This window comes from Heloderma suspectum, chromosome 1 (genome assembly GCF_057233095.1).
Source record: "Heloderma suspectum isolate Gila_16-S chromosome 1, 16-S_ref, whole genome shotgun sequence".
Classification (NCBI taxonomy): domain Eukaryota; kingdom Metazoa; phylum Chordata; class Lepidosauria; order Squamata; family Helodermatidae; genus Heloderma; species Heloderma suspectum.
Window position 1 is genome coordinate 69,533,307 of NC_139458.1, and position 13,203 is coordinate 69,546,509.

The 13,203-nt window shown below is 45.4% G+C and overlaps 1 protein-coding gene across 10 annotated transcripts in view; it reads left to right on the plus strand.

Moving 5' to 3' along the window:
• Nucleotides 1-13,203, plus strand: part of SPINT1 (serine peptidase inhibitor, Kunitz type 1) — a 60,676-nt gene that overhangs the window by 31,389 nt on the left and 16,084 nt on the right. For 5 of the 10 annotated variants that reach the window (XR_014789391.1, XR_014789393.1, XR_014789392.1 and 2 more), the window contains exons 3-6: nt 2,026-2,161; nt 7,153-7,323; nt 8,296-8,322; nt 8,653-8,778. Coding sequence is in view for 2 of the 10 variants with exons in the window: in XM_084845624.1 (XP_084701750.1) it covers nt 2,026-2,161; nt 7,153-7,323; nt 8,296-8,322; nt 8,653-8,778 (460 nt within the window). In the remaining 8 variants the exon portion in view is untranslated. The remainder of the gene's footprint in view (nt 1-2,025; nt 2,162-7,152; nt 7,324-8,295; nt 8,323-8,652; nt 8,779-13,203) is intronic. The other 5 variants (XR_014789397.1, XR_014789398.1, XR_014789400.1 and 2 more) reach the window with 1 other exon arrangement.

The following is a 13,203-nucleotide window of genomic DNA, read 5'->3' on the forward strand; positions in this document are numbered from 1 at the left end:
TTTTATTGTTTTTTCCAGTCTATTGCACAGACTACAAGATGGCAACTTCCCCATGCGGTCATGTGAGGGTAGAGGTAGTGTTGCCATCAATGCCCGAGCAAATTCTAGCTTGTGGGACCAGTCTGGCAACCTTATTAAGTCCAGTGCCTTTGTTTCCTGCCCTAAATTGTTGTATAATGTCACCTACGTGCCCTATAAGTGGTTACACTCAGCTTTCATTTCAAGTCACAGCATGAATATGAAGCCCAGTTCTTCTGTTGGGCAGAAACAAGATGCAGTGACATTGTGATTTGCGGGTTTAGGTATTACTACCTAATAATTAATTAGGTATTAATTAATACCTAAACTTCCCCAACCTGATGCTGTTTGGATGTGTTGGGCTGCAACTCCCATAATTCCCATGGCCATGCTGGCTGGGAATTATGGGAGTCGCAGCCCAACACCTCTGGAGGGCACTGGGTTGGGAAAGGCTGTCTTAGGGTTTCAGCCTTTGTGTGTGTTTTCCCAAACCAATGAAAGCCCTTGGGCGACTAGACACAAATGTGTGGCCTTGGATGCAGCACTAGAGTTGGGTGGTGTCAAGCAGTATGATTTGTAAAAAGTTCAGGGTTTTTTCACCTGTTAACACTTTTAGGAAATTATCATTATCCCCTCTAATGCCAAACTTGGGTCATCCTGTGCCTATCAATTTGGCAGCAAAATGAGGCCCCTCAAAAATATGGTGGTAATTTCTGAATACTTGGGGGAGTATCCTCAGTGTGCAGAAGTATATTCATTTGAAAATTGAGAGAATGAGAGAGAGAGAGAGAGAGAGAGAGAGAGAGAGAGAGAGAGAGACTTATACCACTACTTCCAAAAAGAGCCCAACAAGAAGAAATCTTTCCCAGGAACTTGCAGGGCTTATGCAATGTTGAGCCAATGTCTGGAGGAACTGGCCTGCTTGAGCACCTAACAGCATATAGTATCCTGGGCAAGAGATTAAGATAAGAGGGATATATGTCATGAGGCTATAATCTCTCCTCCCCAGGCTATACAGGGAGGTTTTGGTGGTAGGGTGATGCTTTCCATTCTCCAGAACTCCCCTGCCGCTTCGCCCACCAGTTATATAGCAACCTTAGCCATTTAGCACTATATAGCACAGTAGGGAATTCTTTCAGGAGGATGGGAAAGGCAAAACAAGGTGTCCTCACTTTTTGTCCCTCCCCACCCCTCCTGCAAGTCCTGAACAGAATTACAGGGCTCCTGTTTGGGGTTGTAGTCTAGAGCTGTAAACAAAAGCACCCCTGTTAGGAGCTAATGATATGTAGTGGAAAGAGTTCAACTTCTATCCAGCTAGATGATGTCATCAGGAAGGGACAGCTTTGTTTGGTGTTTATTGTACTAAAAAGCACTTTGGAAAGCTTTAGTCCTGTGTCCTGTCTAACTGTAACATTTTGTGGTGGGCCTCTACAAGACTTGAAATGCTGGGAAGGTGCTGTGGGTTGGCAGTGGCTCCCTGTGTTTATGGATGGGACAATATGCATTTTCCATTTTCCTGGCTTAATGTGATAAGCAGCCCACAGAACTAAAAAGACTCCTCCTCCTTCTGTAATTGCAGGAAAGAAGACAGTTATAAAACAGCCTTCCCAGACCTGGTGTCCTCCAGATGTTTTGGACTACAGCTCCCATGACTCCCATCAGCATGAACAATGACTGGTGATGATGGGAGTTTGTAGCTTAACACATCTGGAGGTCACTGGGTTGGGGAAGGCTAGTATAAAATAACTAGGGATGTGGAGACATCTCTCCACCCCCATAAGAAATGTTACTAGTCTTCATGAAACTTGTTTTGCTCCCTTAAAAATCCTGTGATGATTTACCAAAAGAGCAAACTCTAAATTCACCTTGGAACTTCACTTTTGAGGTGAGGTTCTGTGGCAGTTCTGAAAAAGAACCATCACATTTTTTGAACTGAAACACATAGCTTATGTTATAATTACTTTTTCTGAAAGGACCTCCTTTTTCCTTTACATCTTGTATTTTCAGAAAGAGACAGATCATGCAATCCTCACTAACCTGAAGGAAGGGATTTACATCGTCCAGCTGACTGTGACAGATACTGCTGGACAGCAGGACTCGACCAACATCACTGTCACTGTGCTGAATTCTGAGCAGACTGTGGGTAGGTGATTCCTAGATACACCTTTCAGAGCTAGAACGTAGAGCTGGTAATCTGGCTGTTGTTCCCCAATGTGTTCATATGATAAATATCATTGTGAACTGTCTAGAGATGGGGAGGTAAGAGAAAGAGACCCCGTCACATCATGCGAACTCAGCAAGGATGGGTTGTTGGCATGGTTAACAAATGACCCACAGCCATAAAATAGCCCATGGGTCTGGAGGGGTTTGTTAACCACACCAACAACCCACCCTTGCCAGGTTTGCATGACATGACAAACCATAGTGACTGCCCACTGTGGCTTGCATATTCAGAATGGCCACAAGCACATGCTGCAACCCACCATGGCTTAAATAATCAGGCAAATTGACCCTCAGAGGGAGGGGGGATGGCCTTGAAGAAACATAGCACCATTCTGCTGTTCGAAGTTGTGACTCGTCTTGATTTTATAACATTTTAGTAAGGCAAATGCATGACTCAGTGCATTGCAAGATGTGGGTGTCCCCATCTCGGCAAAGTGCAAAGAATACCTAATGAAGGGGAGTGAGAGCAGAGAAACCCACAACCCAATGTCATTGCATCACATGTTTTACCTTAAACATTATGGGGGACTGAAGAGACCACCAAGGGTCGATGTATTGGCCTTCAAGGAAAATGTTCAACCATGCTTGTTGAAGGTGGGATTTGAGGGGGAGATTGGCTGGGATTGCTTGGGAGAGACCCTCTTCCCTTCTTCAGGCTCCAGGATGTCTGCATGTGGGCATTCCACTTTTGAAATAGACAGATAGGAATGTCTGGGTGCAGGTGCCTTAACAGGGGCAGGATGAACATAGATGCTTCTTATAGTACAGCAGATCTCCAGTGTGCCTGCAGACACAGCTCTTGGTGCCCATCAAGCTCCCTGCTGATTTTAATTAAGATTTGTGTAAGAACTGGGAGGCTGGCATGCTTCAAAGTGAAGTGCCGCCCTCTGGCGTGATCTGTCTTTGGGCTCAAAAGGGTGGTTTTGTGTTTTGGAGCTCAGACCCCACCTCTGCCTTGTATTAGGTTCTTGGGCAAGCTACTTTTATTTTCGTCTCACCAGTTTGACTTCTGGGAAATGAGTGTTTTGTGACTGGCCATGCTTACCATGGCAGGTATTTTATGAATGGACAAGCTGACTCAGTGGCAACCATTTCGTGAACACCGTGATACTCTCCAAAATGTGCCTACCAACCCCAAACAGTTGGAGAACCCTGGAGTACAGCTTCTCATAGCTTCTTACACCACCATTTTAAAAGCCAACCCTTATTTTTTTTTCCTGTAGCTTGTTATGCTGCTGCTCCAACCCTTGCAGCCATGTGTCCAGCCGGATTTTCGTATGCACAGCAGCCGACGGCTGGGGATCGGGGAGGGGGAGTGGCTGTTATCTACCGAGAGGCCTTGGTCTTCACCAGACCCCCTCTCTGGGAGACCAAGGTTGCTGAGTGCATGTACTGGAGGTTGGGCCCAAAGGGCAGTCTGGGGATTCTGCTCGTGTACCGTCCACCCCGCTGCACGACTGACTCCCTGGCCGAGGTGCTTGAGGTGGTCTCTGATGTGCATGTACAGTCCCCTAACTTATTGGTGTTGGGGGACTTCAACGTACATTCGGAGGCCATCCTCACAGGAGCACCTCGGGACTTCATGGAGACCATGGCCTCCTGGGAGCTGCACCATATTCTAACTGGGCCCACCCATGCACTAGACCTTGTGTTTGTTTCTGGAGAAGCGGGGAGTGATCTGGAAGTCGGGGGTATATCCACCACCCCCTTGTCATGGTCAGATCACTATCTGGTGAAGTTGGACTTCTCGGTTCCACAACCCCTCCACAGGGGTGGAGGACCCATTAAAATGGTCCGCCCCAGGCGTCTTATGGATCCAAATGGATTCCTGAACGCACTTGGGGATTCTCTGGGGCACGCCAACGGCCACTCGGTCGAGACCCTGGTGGGTGGCTGGAATGCCGCAATCACTGGGGCATTAGATCAGGTGGCTCCGAAACGCCCTCTCCCCCTGAACAGGGCTCGGACTGCACCATGGTTCAATCCGTGGTTACGAGCTCTGAAACAGGAGGTGAGACGGCTAGAGCGCCGGTGGCGGAAGTCTCGCTCCAAAGACGATCAGACACGGGCTAGAGCTATATCTTCAGCCTATCACGTGGTGGTGAAGGCAGCAAAAAAGGAATATTATGCTGCCTCTATTGCGACTGCAGAGTGCTGTCCCAGGAGGCTGCTCCAAGTGGTCCGGAGCCTGGTCAGTCCTGTGGCTCCGGAACCACTGGAGCATTCTAAGGCCTCCTGTGAGGCCTTGGCAAGGCACTTTGCAGATAAAATTGATCAGATTAGGTGTGTTACTCTGCACGCTGTGGATACAGTTAGTGAGCAAGAGGCGGCCTGTGGCAAACCGGTTTTGTGGGATCGGTTCCAGCTTCTTCCTCCTGATGAAGTGCTTTCATCTGTAAGGCCGACCACCTGCTTACTTGATCCTTGCCCATCTTGGCTCATTATGGGCTGCAGAGAGAGACTGGGTGAGGGGATCAGGGCAGTGGTGAACGCCTCCCTTGAGGAGGGAGTGATGCCATCGGCACTCAAGGAGGCAATGATAAGACCGCTCTTAAAGAAGCCCTCCTTGGATCCTCAAGTTCTGAACAACTTTCGCCCAGTCTCAAATCTGCCATTTTTGGGCAAGGTGATTGAGCGGGTGGCGGTGATGCAGTTGAAGGCACACTTGGAAGAAACTGATTATCTAGATCCATATCAGTCGGGCTTCAGGCTTGGGCATGGGACAGAAACGGCCTTGGTCGCCTTGGTAGATGATATGAGGAGGGCTCTGGATAGGGGTGAATGCTCCTTCCTTGTTCTCCTCGACCTCTCAGCGGCTTTTGATACCATTGACCACGGTATCCTCCTGGACCGCCTGGAGGGGTTGGGCATTGGAGACACTGTATTGCGGTGGTTCCGGTCCTTCCTCTCCAGCAGGTACCAGAAGGTAGCACTGGGAGAGGAGGTTTCGGACCCGTGGCCACTCACTTGTGGGGTGCCACAGGGTTCCATCCTCTCCCCGATGCTGTTTAATATCTATGTGAAGCCGCTGGGGGCTATCATCAGGAGGTTTGGGGTGTGGTGTCATCAATATGTGGATGACACGCAGCTCTACCTCTCATTCAAATCTTCACCAAGGTTGGCCATAGAATCCCTGTCCAAATGTCTGGAGACGGTGAGTGGCTGGATGGGGAGGAATAAGCTGAAGCTGAACCCTGACAAGACCAAGGTACTTTTGGTGGGAGACAAGAGGAGGCTGGGGGATGTTGACCTGGTGTTGAATGGGATACGGCTACCCTTGAAAGACCAGGTCCGCAGCCTGGGGCTCATTTTGGACTCCCAGCTGTCCACGGAGGCTCAGGTGTCAGCTGTGAGCCGGACAGCACTGTATCAACTCCATCTGATATGGCGGCTGCGCCCCTTCCTTCCCGACCATCTGCTCCCATCAGTAGTACATGCCCTGGTCTCCTCTCGTTTAGACTACTGTAATGCGCTCTACGTGGGGTTACCCTTGAAGACAGTTCGGAAGCTGCAGCTGGTACAGAACGCGGCAGCTCACCTGATTAAAGGCAGCCGCTGGCGAGATCACATCACTCCAGTGCTGAAGGAGTTGCACTGGTTACCAGTTGTTTTCCGGGCCAAATTCAAGGTGTTGGTTTTGACCTTTAAAACCCTATATGGTTCCGGCCCAGCCTATCTTAAGGAGCATCTCCAGCAGCACCAAACAGGCTGCTTAACAAGATCAGCCTCGGACTGGTCCATCAGCCAGGACAGCTAGACTGGTGGGGAAGAGGGAGAGGGCCTTTTCTGTGGTGGCCCCCACTCTGTGGAACTCCCTCCCTAGGGAACTCCGTCATGCCCCCTCTTTAATGAGCTTCCATCGTGCATTAAAAACGTGGTTGTTCAGGCAGGCATTTGGGGTGGGTTAGGGTATTTTAGAAAATGTTTTTATGGTAGAATTTTATTGTTTTAAACTGTTGTATTGTATGCTGTACATCGCCCAGAGTGGCTGGGTGACCAGCCAGATGGGCGATTAATAAATTTAATAATAATAATAATGATGATGATGATGATGATGATGTTTCTATTTATTTTAGTTATTTTTGTAGGCTGCCTTGAACTATATGCAGAAAGGGGGGTTATAAATATTTTAAATCAATGATACTTGCCATGCTGACTACAATCTCCCCTCATTCTCCTGTACTTGGGTTTGAAGCAACTCTTTCTATGAACAATGTCTTCCCTGAGGTCTTGATTTTCTGCTGAGGCCTTCTTAGGGTAGGTAGACAGGAAGCAAAGCTATCTATGTTAATATACTCCAGGCAGAGTTCAACTGGCTAGTCTTTAAAATCATCTGCCCCTGTATAATATACACGGGCAAGTGCGTAAGACATTTGGCTACTACATTTTTTAATGTGATGACTTCAAATTTTACTTAGTCTCAAACCAAATGGCAGACTTCATCTATCTAGTGACAAGAAGGGCTCCTAACCTATTGAATTGTAAAATCATGTGGTCAGATGTGGTAGAATTGATGTTTTTCCTTAAGTTTACCATATACTTTTTAAGATTGTGCCTCAAGCTAACCTTGATCAGTTCTTTGGGCATTGCCTCCAGTAAGAGCTACAACTCATTTTTGTTACAAAAGTACCATTTAGTCAATCTTTGTGGGGGGACCGGACACCCCAGCAATTGGATAGTTTTAGAACCAATATACTCCAGGTAACAGCCCATGAAAGGCTATTTCTTCAGACAACAAAGTAGTGCTAAGTTAGCATCTTGTTACTGTAATCCTACCTTTCACTCCTTTTCTGGAACCTTGGCAAATCCAACTAGCAATACTGTAAGATTTGGGTAATAAGGTAAGCCCAGTTTGTGCCTTCTCTGGCATTTATTGTATAGACTAAAATATCCATCTCTTGTTCATTCTAGAGCACTGCTTGGCTCCTTATAAGATTGGACGGTGTCGGGGTTCCTTCCATCGCTGGTACTATAACCCAGCAACTCAGCAGTGCAATCCCTTCACCTTTGGTGGCTGTAAATCCAACAAGAACAATTACTTGGGAGAAGAGGAATGTAAACTTGCCTGCAAAAATGTCCAAGGTTGGTATGTCGTTTGAGAAAATCCTCTGTTGCTGGATTTCAGAGATTCAAGTGAAGAGGCATTGTCACTTAATAGATGACTTTAATAATTATTTTGATGGGGTAGAAGAACGGACTAGTCTACTAAGTGCTGATGTGATGCATTCAGTCCTTGAACTGCTGTCTTTGACTCTTTCCTATTAATTTGGGAGAAAGTGTTTCTGTACCTTCCCTTCTAAATCAAGCCTAAATCATGGCAGTTCTGAAAAACATGAATTTTAAAGACTGATAGGAAGCTGCTATTATGTATAAGCAACATGGTTTTTTGTGTTTTCCTAGCTGGAACTCATCATCTCATGCAACAAATGCATTCACTTAAACTGAACAAGGTCCTAAATCATCCTTCCCCCAGCCCAGTGCTTGCCAGATGTGTTGAACTACAAGTGTGATGATGGGAGTTGTGGTACAACATGTCCAGAGGGTGCCAGGTTGGGGAAGGCGGTCCTAAATAATCCAACCTTCCTTCAATTTTGTGATCAAGCAACATACAGGATCCTTTCAGAATATACCACAGGAAGCTGGGCCTTGCAACACACAAATCAAATGTTCTTTTCCATGCCTCTGCCCTCTGGCATTGGCACAGCTGTGTCTTTTGTAATAACTTTAAATCCAATCCATTCACTCTGTGTGACATTTCACATTAAGCTAAAAGCTAGGGGCATCAAACCAGAAAGGACTCTTAGCCGTTTTCGCTAATTCAGGGAAGGGTGTGTTGGAAAACCACATCAAGTAAACATCTCTACCCCTTCAGTTCTGTAGTGTAGATAAAACTGGAAATGGATTCTGTGGGTGCCCTGCATTTCAAAAGAAAACTTTTTTAAAGGATTGGTAAAGCAATTTTGCATGGCTGAACTGTTAGATGAGATTCAATGATTGAGAAATGGATGTCTGAAAGCACAGTAGTCTCACCCCTTCCAATGTCCCTCTCTTCAGGTGTTGTTGAAAAACGACAAGAGCCAGGTAAGCAATTCTGTATATTTCTATGTTTATTCTGTATATTTCCACCATACCCTTTTCTCACATTCTTGCTTACTTGAAGCTTAATAGCAAACCTCTCTGATTGGTCTTGTATTCTTTTCCAGCATTGCAAAGAGGTAATTTTCTTGGCATTGGGAAACACTTGTTTTTTACTCTGTACTGCTCTTTCTTTGGTACAATCATTAGTCCAGTAATATCCAGTTCTTCTCTGCCTGAGAAGATTGGTAAGAAGAAAATCTCTCCTTCTGGATGCCAAGAAGACATTTTGGCTTTGCTGAGAAGCCAAAGAACTTATCTGTATTTCTTATATAGTGTGCAATGGAGAATGCCTGCCCTTCTATTTCAAATGTGAAGATGGCTGCTGTATTGATAGCTTCCTGGAATGTGATGAAACTCCAGATTGCTTAGATGGGTCGGATGAGAAGTTGTGTGATTCATGTAAGTCGGTGAACCTCTAACTGCCTTAAAAAAAAAGGCCTCTCATATTTGTACCACTGTGCTTTCAAACTAATTTCCAGCCTCAGTTTGGATATTTGGTCCACTTTTGTTGCAGCCCATGCATAATTGCTAGAAAGTGGTATGCATTTCATACAAATCCATGTATGTATATTTTAAAAATGAAGAAAAAAATGAAAAAAATTCAAGTGCCCACGGGAACCACATTGGGGACCCATTCGCGGGTGCCATTGGAGTTGCCCACAGACACCGTAACACCCGCGGGTGTCACATGGGGGATCCTGCCCTAGCATTTCTCTACTGCAGAATCTTCTTGTGACCTTTATACTTCCTTTCATTGCTTCACCTACCAACATGATGACGTTAACATAAGAGCCATTCTGTTCACGCAGTGGCCAATCATCTGCCCACATGAAACCAACAAGCAGGACCTGAGTGCAAAAGCACACTCCCACCCATGTTCCCTAGCAGCTGGTGTATATAGGCTTACTGCCTCTGATACTGGAGGTAACATGTAGCCATCAGGCCAAGTAGCCATTGATAGCCTTATCCTCCATGAATTTGTCCAGTCCTCTTTTAAAGCTATCCAACTTAGTGGCCAGCTTGTGGAAATGAATTCCATAGTTTAACTATGTGCTGTGTGAAGAAGTACTTCTTTTTATCTGTCCTGACTCTCCCACCAATCAGCTTCCCACCAATGACCCCTGGTTCTAGTATTATGAGAGAGAGAAAAAAATGTCTGCCTATCCACATTCTCTGGTATAGAGGCTGATCCTAGGGACATGTTGCATATTTTGGTTAGAAGATCAGGAATTTCACATCTGAGTTCTTTAAGAACTCTAGGATGGATACCATCTGGGCCTGGTGATTTATTAACTTTCAGCTTGTCAGTAAGGTTGAGAATTTCATCTTTTGTGCCACTATTTGCCTCAGTTCCTCAGACTTCCTTCCTGAAGACATCTGTTCAGGCACAGGTATCTGTCCTGTATCTTCTGCTGTGAAGACAGATGAAAATAATTCATTTGGCTTCTCTGCAATCTCCTTATCTTCCTTTAGTACTCCTTTAACTCCATTGTCATCCAGTTGTCCAACTGCCTCCCTAGCTTGTTTCCTGCTTCTGATATATTTAAATAATTCTTTATTGTTGGGCTTGATGTTGTTAGCAGTATGCTCCTCAAAATGCTTTTATGCATCTCTTATTGTCTGCTTGCATCTCCTTTGTGCAAGCTGGTGCTCCCTTTTGTTTTCTTCATTTGGGCAAGACTTCCATTTTCTGAAGGAAGCCTTCTTTTCTCTAAAAGCTTCCTTGACACTGCTTGTTAACCATGCTGGTGATCTCCTGGATTTGGTGGTACCTTTTCTAACCTGTGGTATACATTCTAGCTGAGCTTCTGTTATTGTGGGTTTGAGTAACCTCCAAGCATTTAGAAGGGATTTAACCTTCTTGATTCCTCCTTTCAACTTCCTTTTATCATTTCCTCGTTTAAAAGAAGTTTCCTCTTTTGAAGTCAAATGTGACTGTGTTGGACTTCCTTGGCAATTTCCCACTTAAATGTATATTAAATCTGATAGCACTATGGTCACTGCTTCTAACTGCTTCAACAGCATTTACATCTTGTACTAGGTCCTGGGTGACACCACATAGGATTAAATCCAGGGTTGCTTCCCCTCTAGTTGGTTCCACGAGCATCTGTTCTAGGGCACGGTTGTTAAGGTCACTGAGAAATTTAACCTCTTGCTCATGACTGGAACATGCATTCATCCACTCAGTGTGGGGGAAATTGAAGTCACCCATTATTACAACACTTCCTCATTTGGAGGCCTCCCTGATTTCATTTATCATCTCAAGATCACCCAGAGTGTGCTGGTCTGGGGGACGATAGCGTGTTTCTAGTACTAAATTAGTTTTGAGCCTGGTATTGTCACTCACAATGGTTCTGTGGAATAGTCTGCCCCTTTTAGGTTTTCTAGTCTGCTCAACACTACACCCTCTTTGACATATAGGGCAACATCTCCTCCAGTACACCCTTCCCTGTCCTTCCTGTAGAGTTGATATCCAGAGATTACTGTGTCCCACTGGTTCTCTCCATTCCACCAGGTTTCCGTAATGCTGACTATATCTAGGTTCTCCTTTAAAACCAGGCACTCCAGCTCTCCCTTTTTGGCTCCGAGGATTCTAGCATTTGCAGAGGAACACCTTTATCAGGTGTTCCTCTGCAGATGTTTCTGGCGTGTGAGTCTTCTGCTATGGCACTTCAGCCTTTTTGACTAGCTATTGTGCTTCACCATATGCTTGTCCCCTTCATGGATCACTGCCTTGTTGTGGCGAAGGGGCTTGCGTAACTCAGTGAAGCCATAAGCTATGCCGTGCAGGGCCACCCAAGACAGACAGGTTATGGCAGAGAGTTCTGACAAAATGTGGTCCACTGGAGAAGGAAATGGCAACCCACTCCAGGATTCTTGCCAAGAAAACCCCATGGAACATATCACAAGGCTAAAAGAGATGACGCCGGAAGATGAGCCCCTCAGGTCGGAAGGTGTCCAATATACTACTGGGGAAGAGCAGAGGGTATTTCCAAGTAGCGCCAGAAAGAGTGAAGCGGCTGGGCCAAAGCCGAAAAGACACTCAGCTGTGGATGTGTCTGGTGGTGAAAAGAAAATCCGATGCTGTAAAGAACAATATTGTTTAGGAACCTGGAATGTCAGATCAATGAATCAAGGTAAGCTGGAGGTGGTCAAACATGAGATGGCAAGACTAAACATCGACATCTTGGGAATCAGCGAACTAAAATGGACAGGCATGGGTGAATTTAATTCAGGTGACCATCATATCTACTATTGTGGGCAAGAATCCCTTAGAAGAAATGGAGTAGCACTCATAGTCAACAAAAGGGTGGGAAAAGCGGTACTGGGGTACAATCTTAAAAATGATAGAATGATCTCAGTACGAATCCAAGGCAAACCATTCAACATCACAGTAATTCAAGTCTATGCCCCAACCACTGAGGCCGAAGAAGCTGAGGTTGATCGGTTCTATGAAGACCTACAACACCTTTTAGAACTAACACCAAAAAAAGATGTCCATCATAGGGGATTGGAATGCTAAAGTAGGAAGTCAAGAAATCACCGGGATAACAGGCAGGCATGGCCTTGGTGTACAAAATGAAGCAGGACAAAAGCTAATAGAGTTTTGCCAAGAGAACACGCTGATCATAGCAAACACACTTTTCCAACAGCACAAGAGACGACTACACATGCACATCACCAGATGGTCAATATCGAAGTCAGATTGATTATGTCCTTTGCAGCCAAAGATGGAGAAGCTCTATACAGTCAGTAAAAACAAGACCTGGAGCTGACTGTGGCTCAGATCATGAGCTTCTTGTTGCAAAATTTCAGCTTAAATTGAAGAACGTAGGGAAAACCACTAAACCATTCCGGTATGACCTAAATCATATCCCTTATGAATATACAGTGGAGGTGAGGAATAGATTTCAGGGATTAGACCTGATAGACAGAGTGCCTGAGGAACTATGGACGGAGGTCCGTCACATTGTTCAGGAGGCAGCAACAAAATCCATCCTAAAGAAAAAGAAATGCAAGAAAGCCAAGTGGCTGTCTGATGAGGCTTTACAAGTAGCTGAGGAAAGAAGGGAAGTGAAAAGCAAGGGAGAAAGGGGAAGATATATCCAACTGAATGCAGAGTTCCAGAGAATAGCAAGGAGAGACAAGAAGGCCTTCTTAAATGAACAATGCAAAGAAATCGAGGAAAACAACAGAATGGGAAAGACTAGAGATCTCTTCAAGAAAATCGGAGATCTCAAGGGAACGTTTTGTGCAAAGATGGGCATGATAAAGGACAAAGAAGGCAGGGACCTAACAGAAGCAGATGACATTAAGAAGAGGTGGAAAGAATACACAGAAGAACTATACAGGAAAGATCTGAATGTCCCTGATAGCCAGGATAGTGCGGTCACTGAACTTGAGCCGGACATCCTTGAGAGTGAAGTCAAGTGGGCCTTAGGAAGCATTAGTAACAACAAAGCTAGCGGAGATGACAGTATTCCAGCTGAGCTATTTAAAATCCTAAGAGGTGATGCTGTTAAAGTGCTGCATTCAATATGCCAACACATTTGGAACACTCAACAATGGCCGCAAGACTGGAAAAGGTCGGTTTACATTCCAATTCCAAAGAAGGGCAATGCCAAAGAGTGTTCAAACTACCGCACAATTGCGCTCATTTCACATGCCAGCAAGGTGATGCTCAAAATCCTACAAGCTAGGCTTCAGCAGTATTCGAACTGAGAACTACCGGAAGTACAAGCTGGGTTTCGAAAAGGCAGAGGAACTAGAGATCAAATCGCCAACATTCGCTGCATCATGGAGAAAGCAAGAGAATTAATTGGA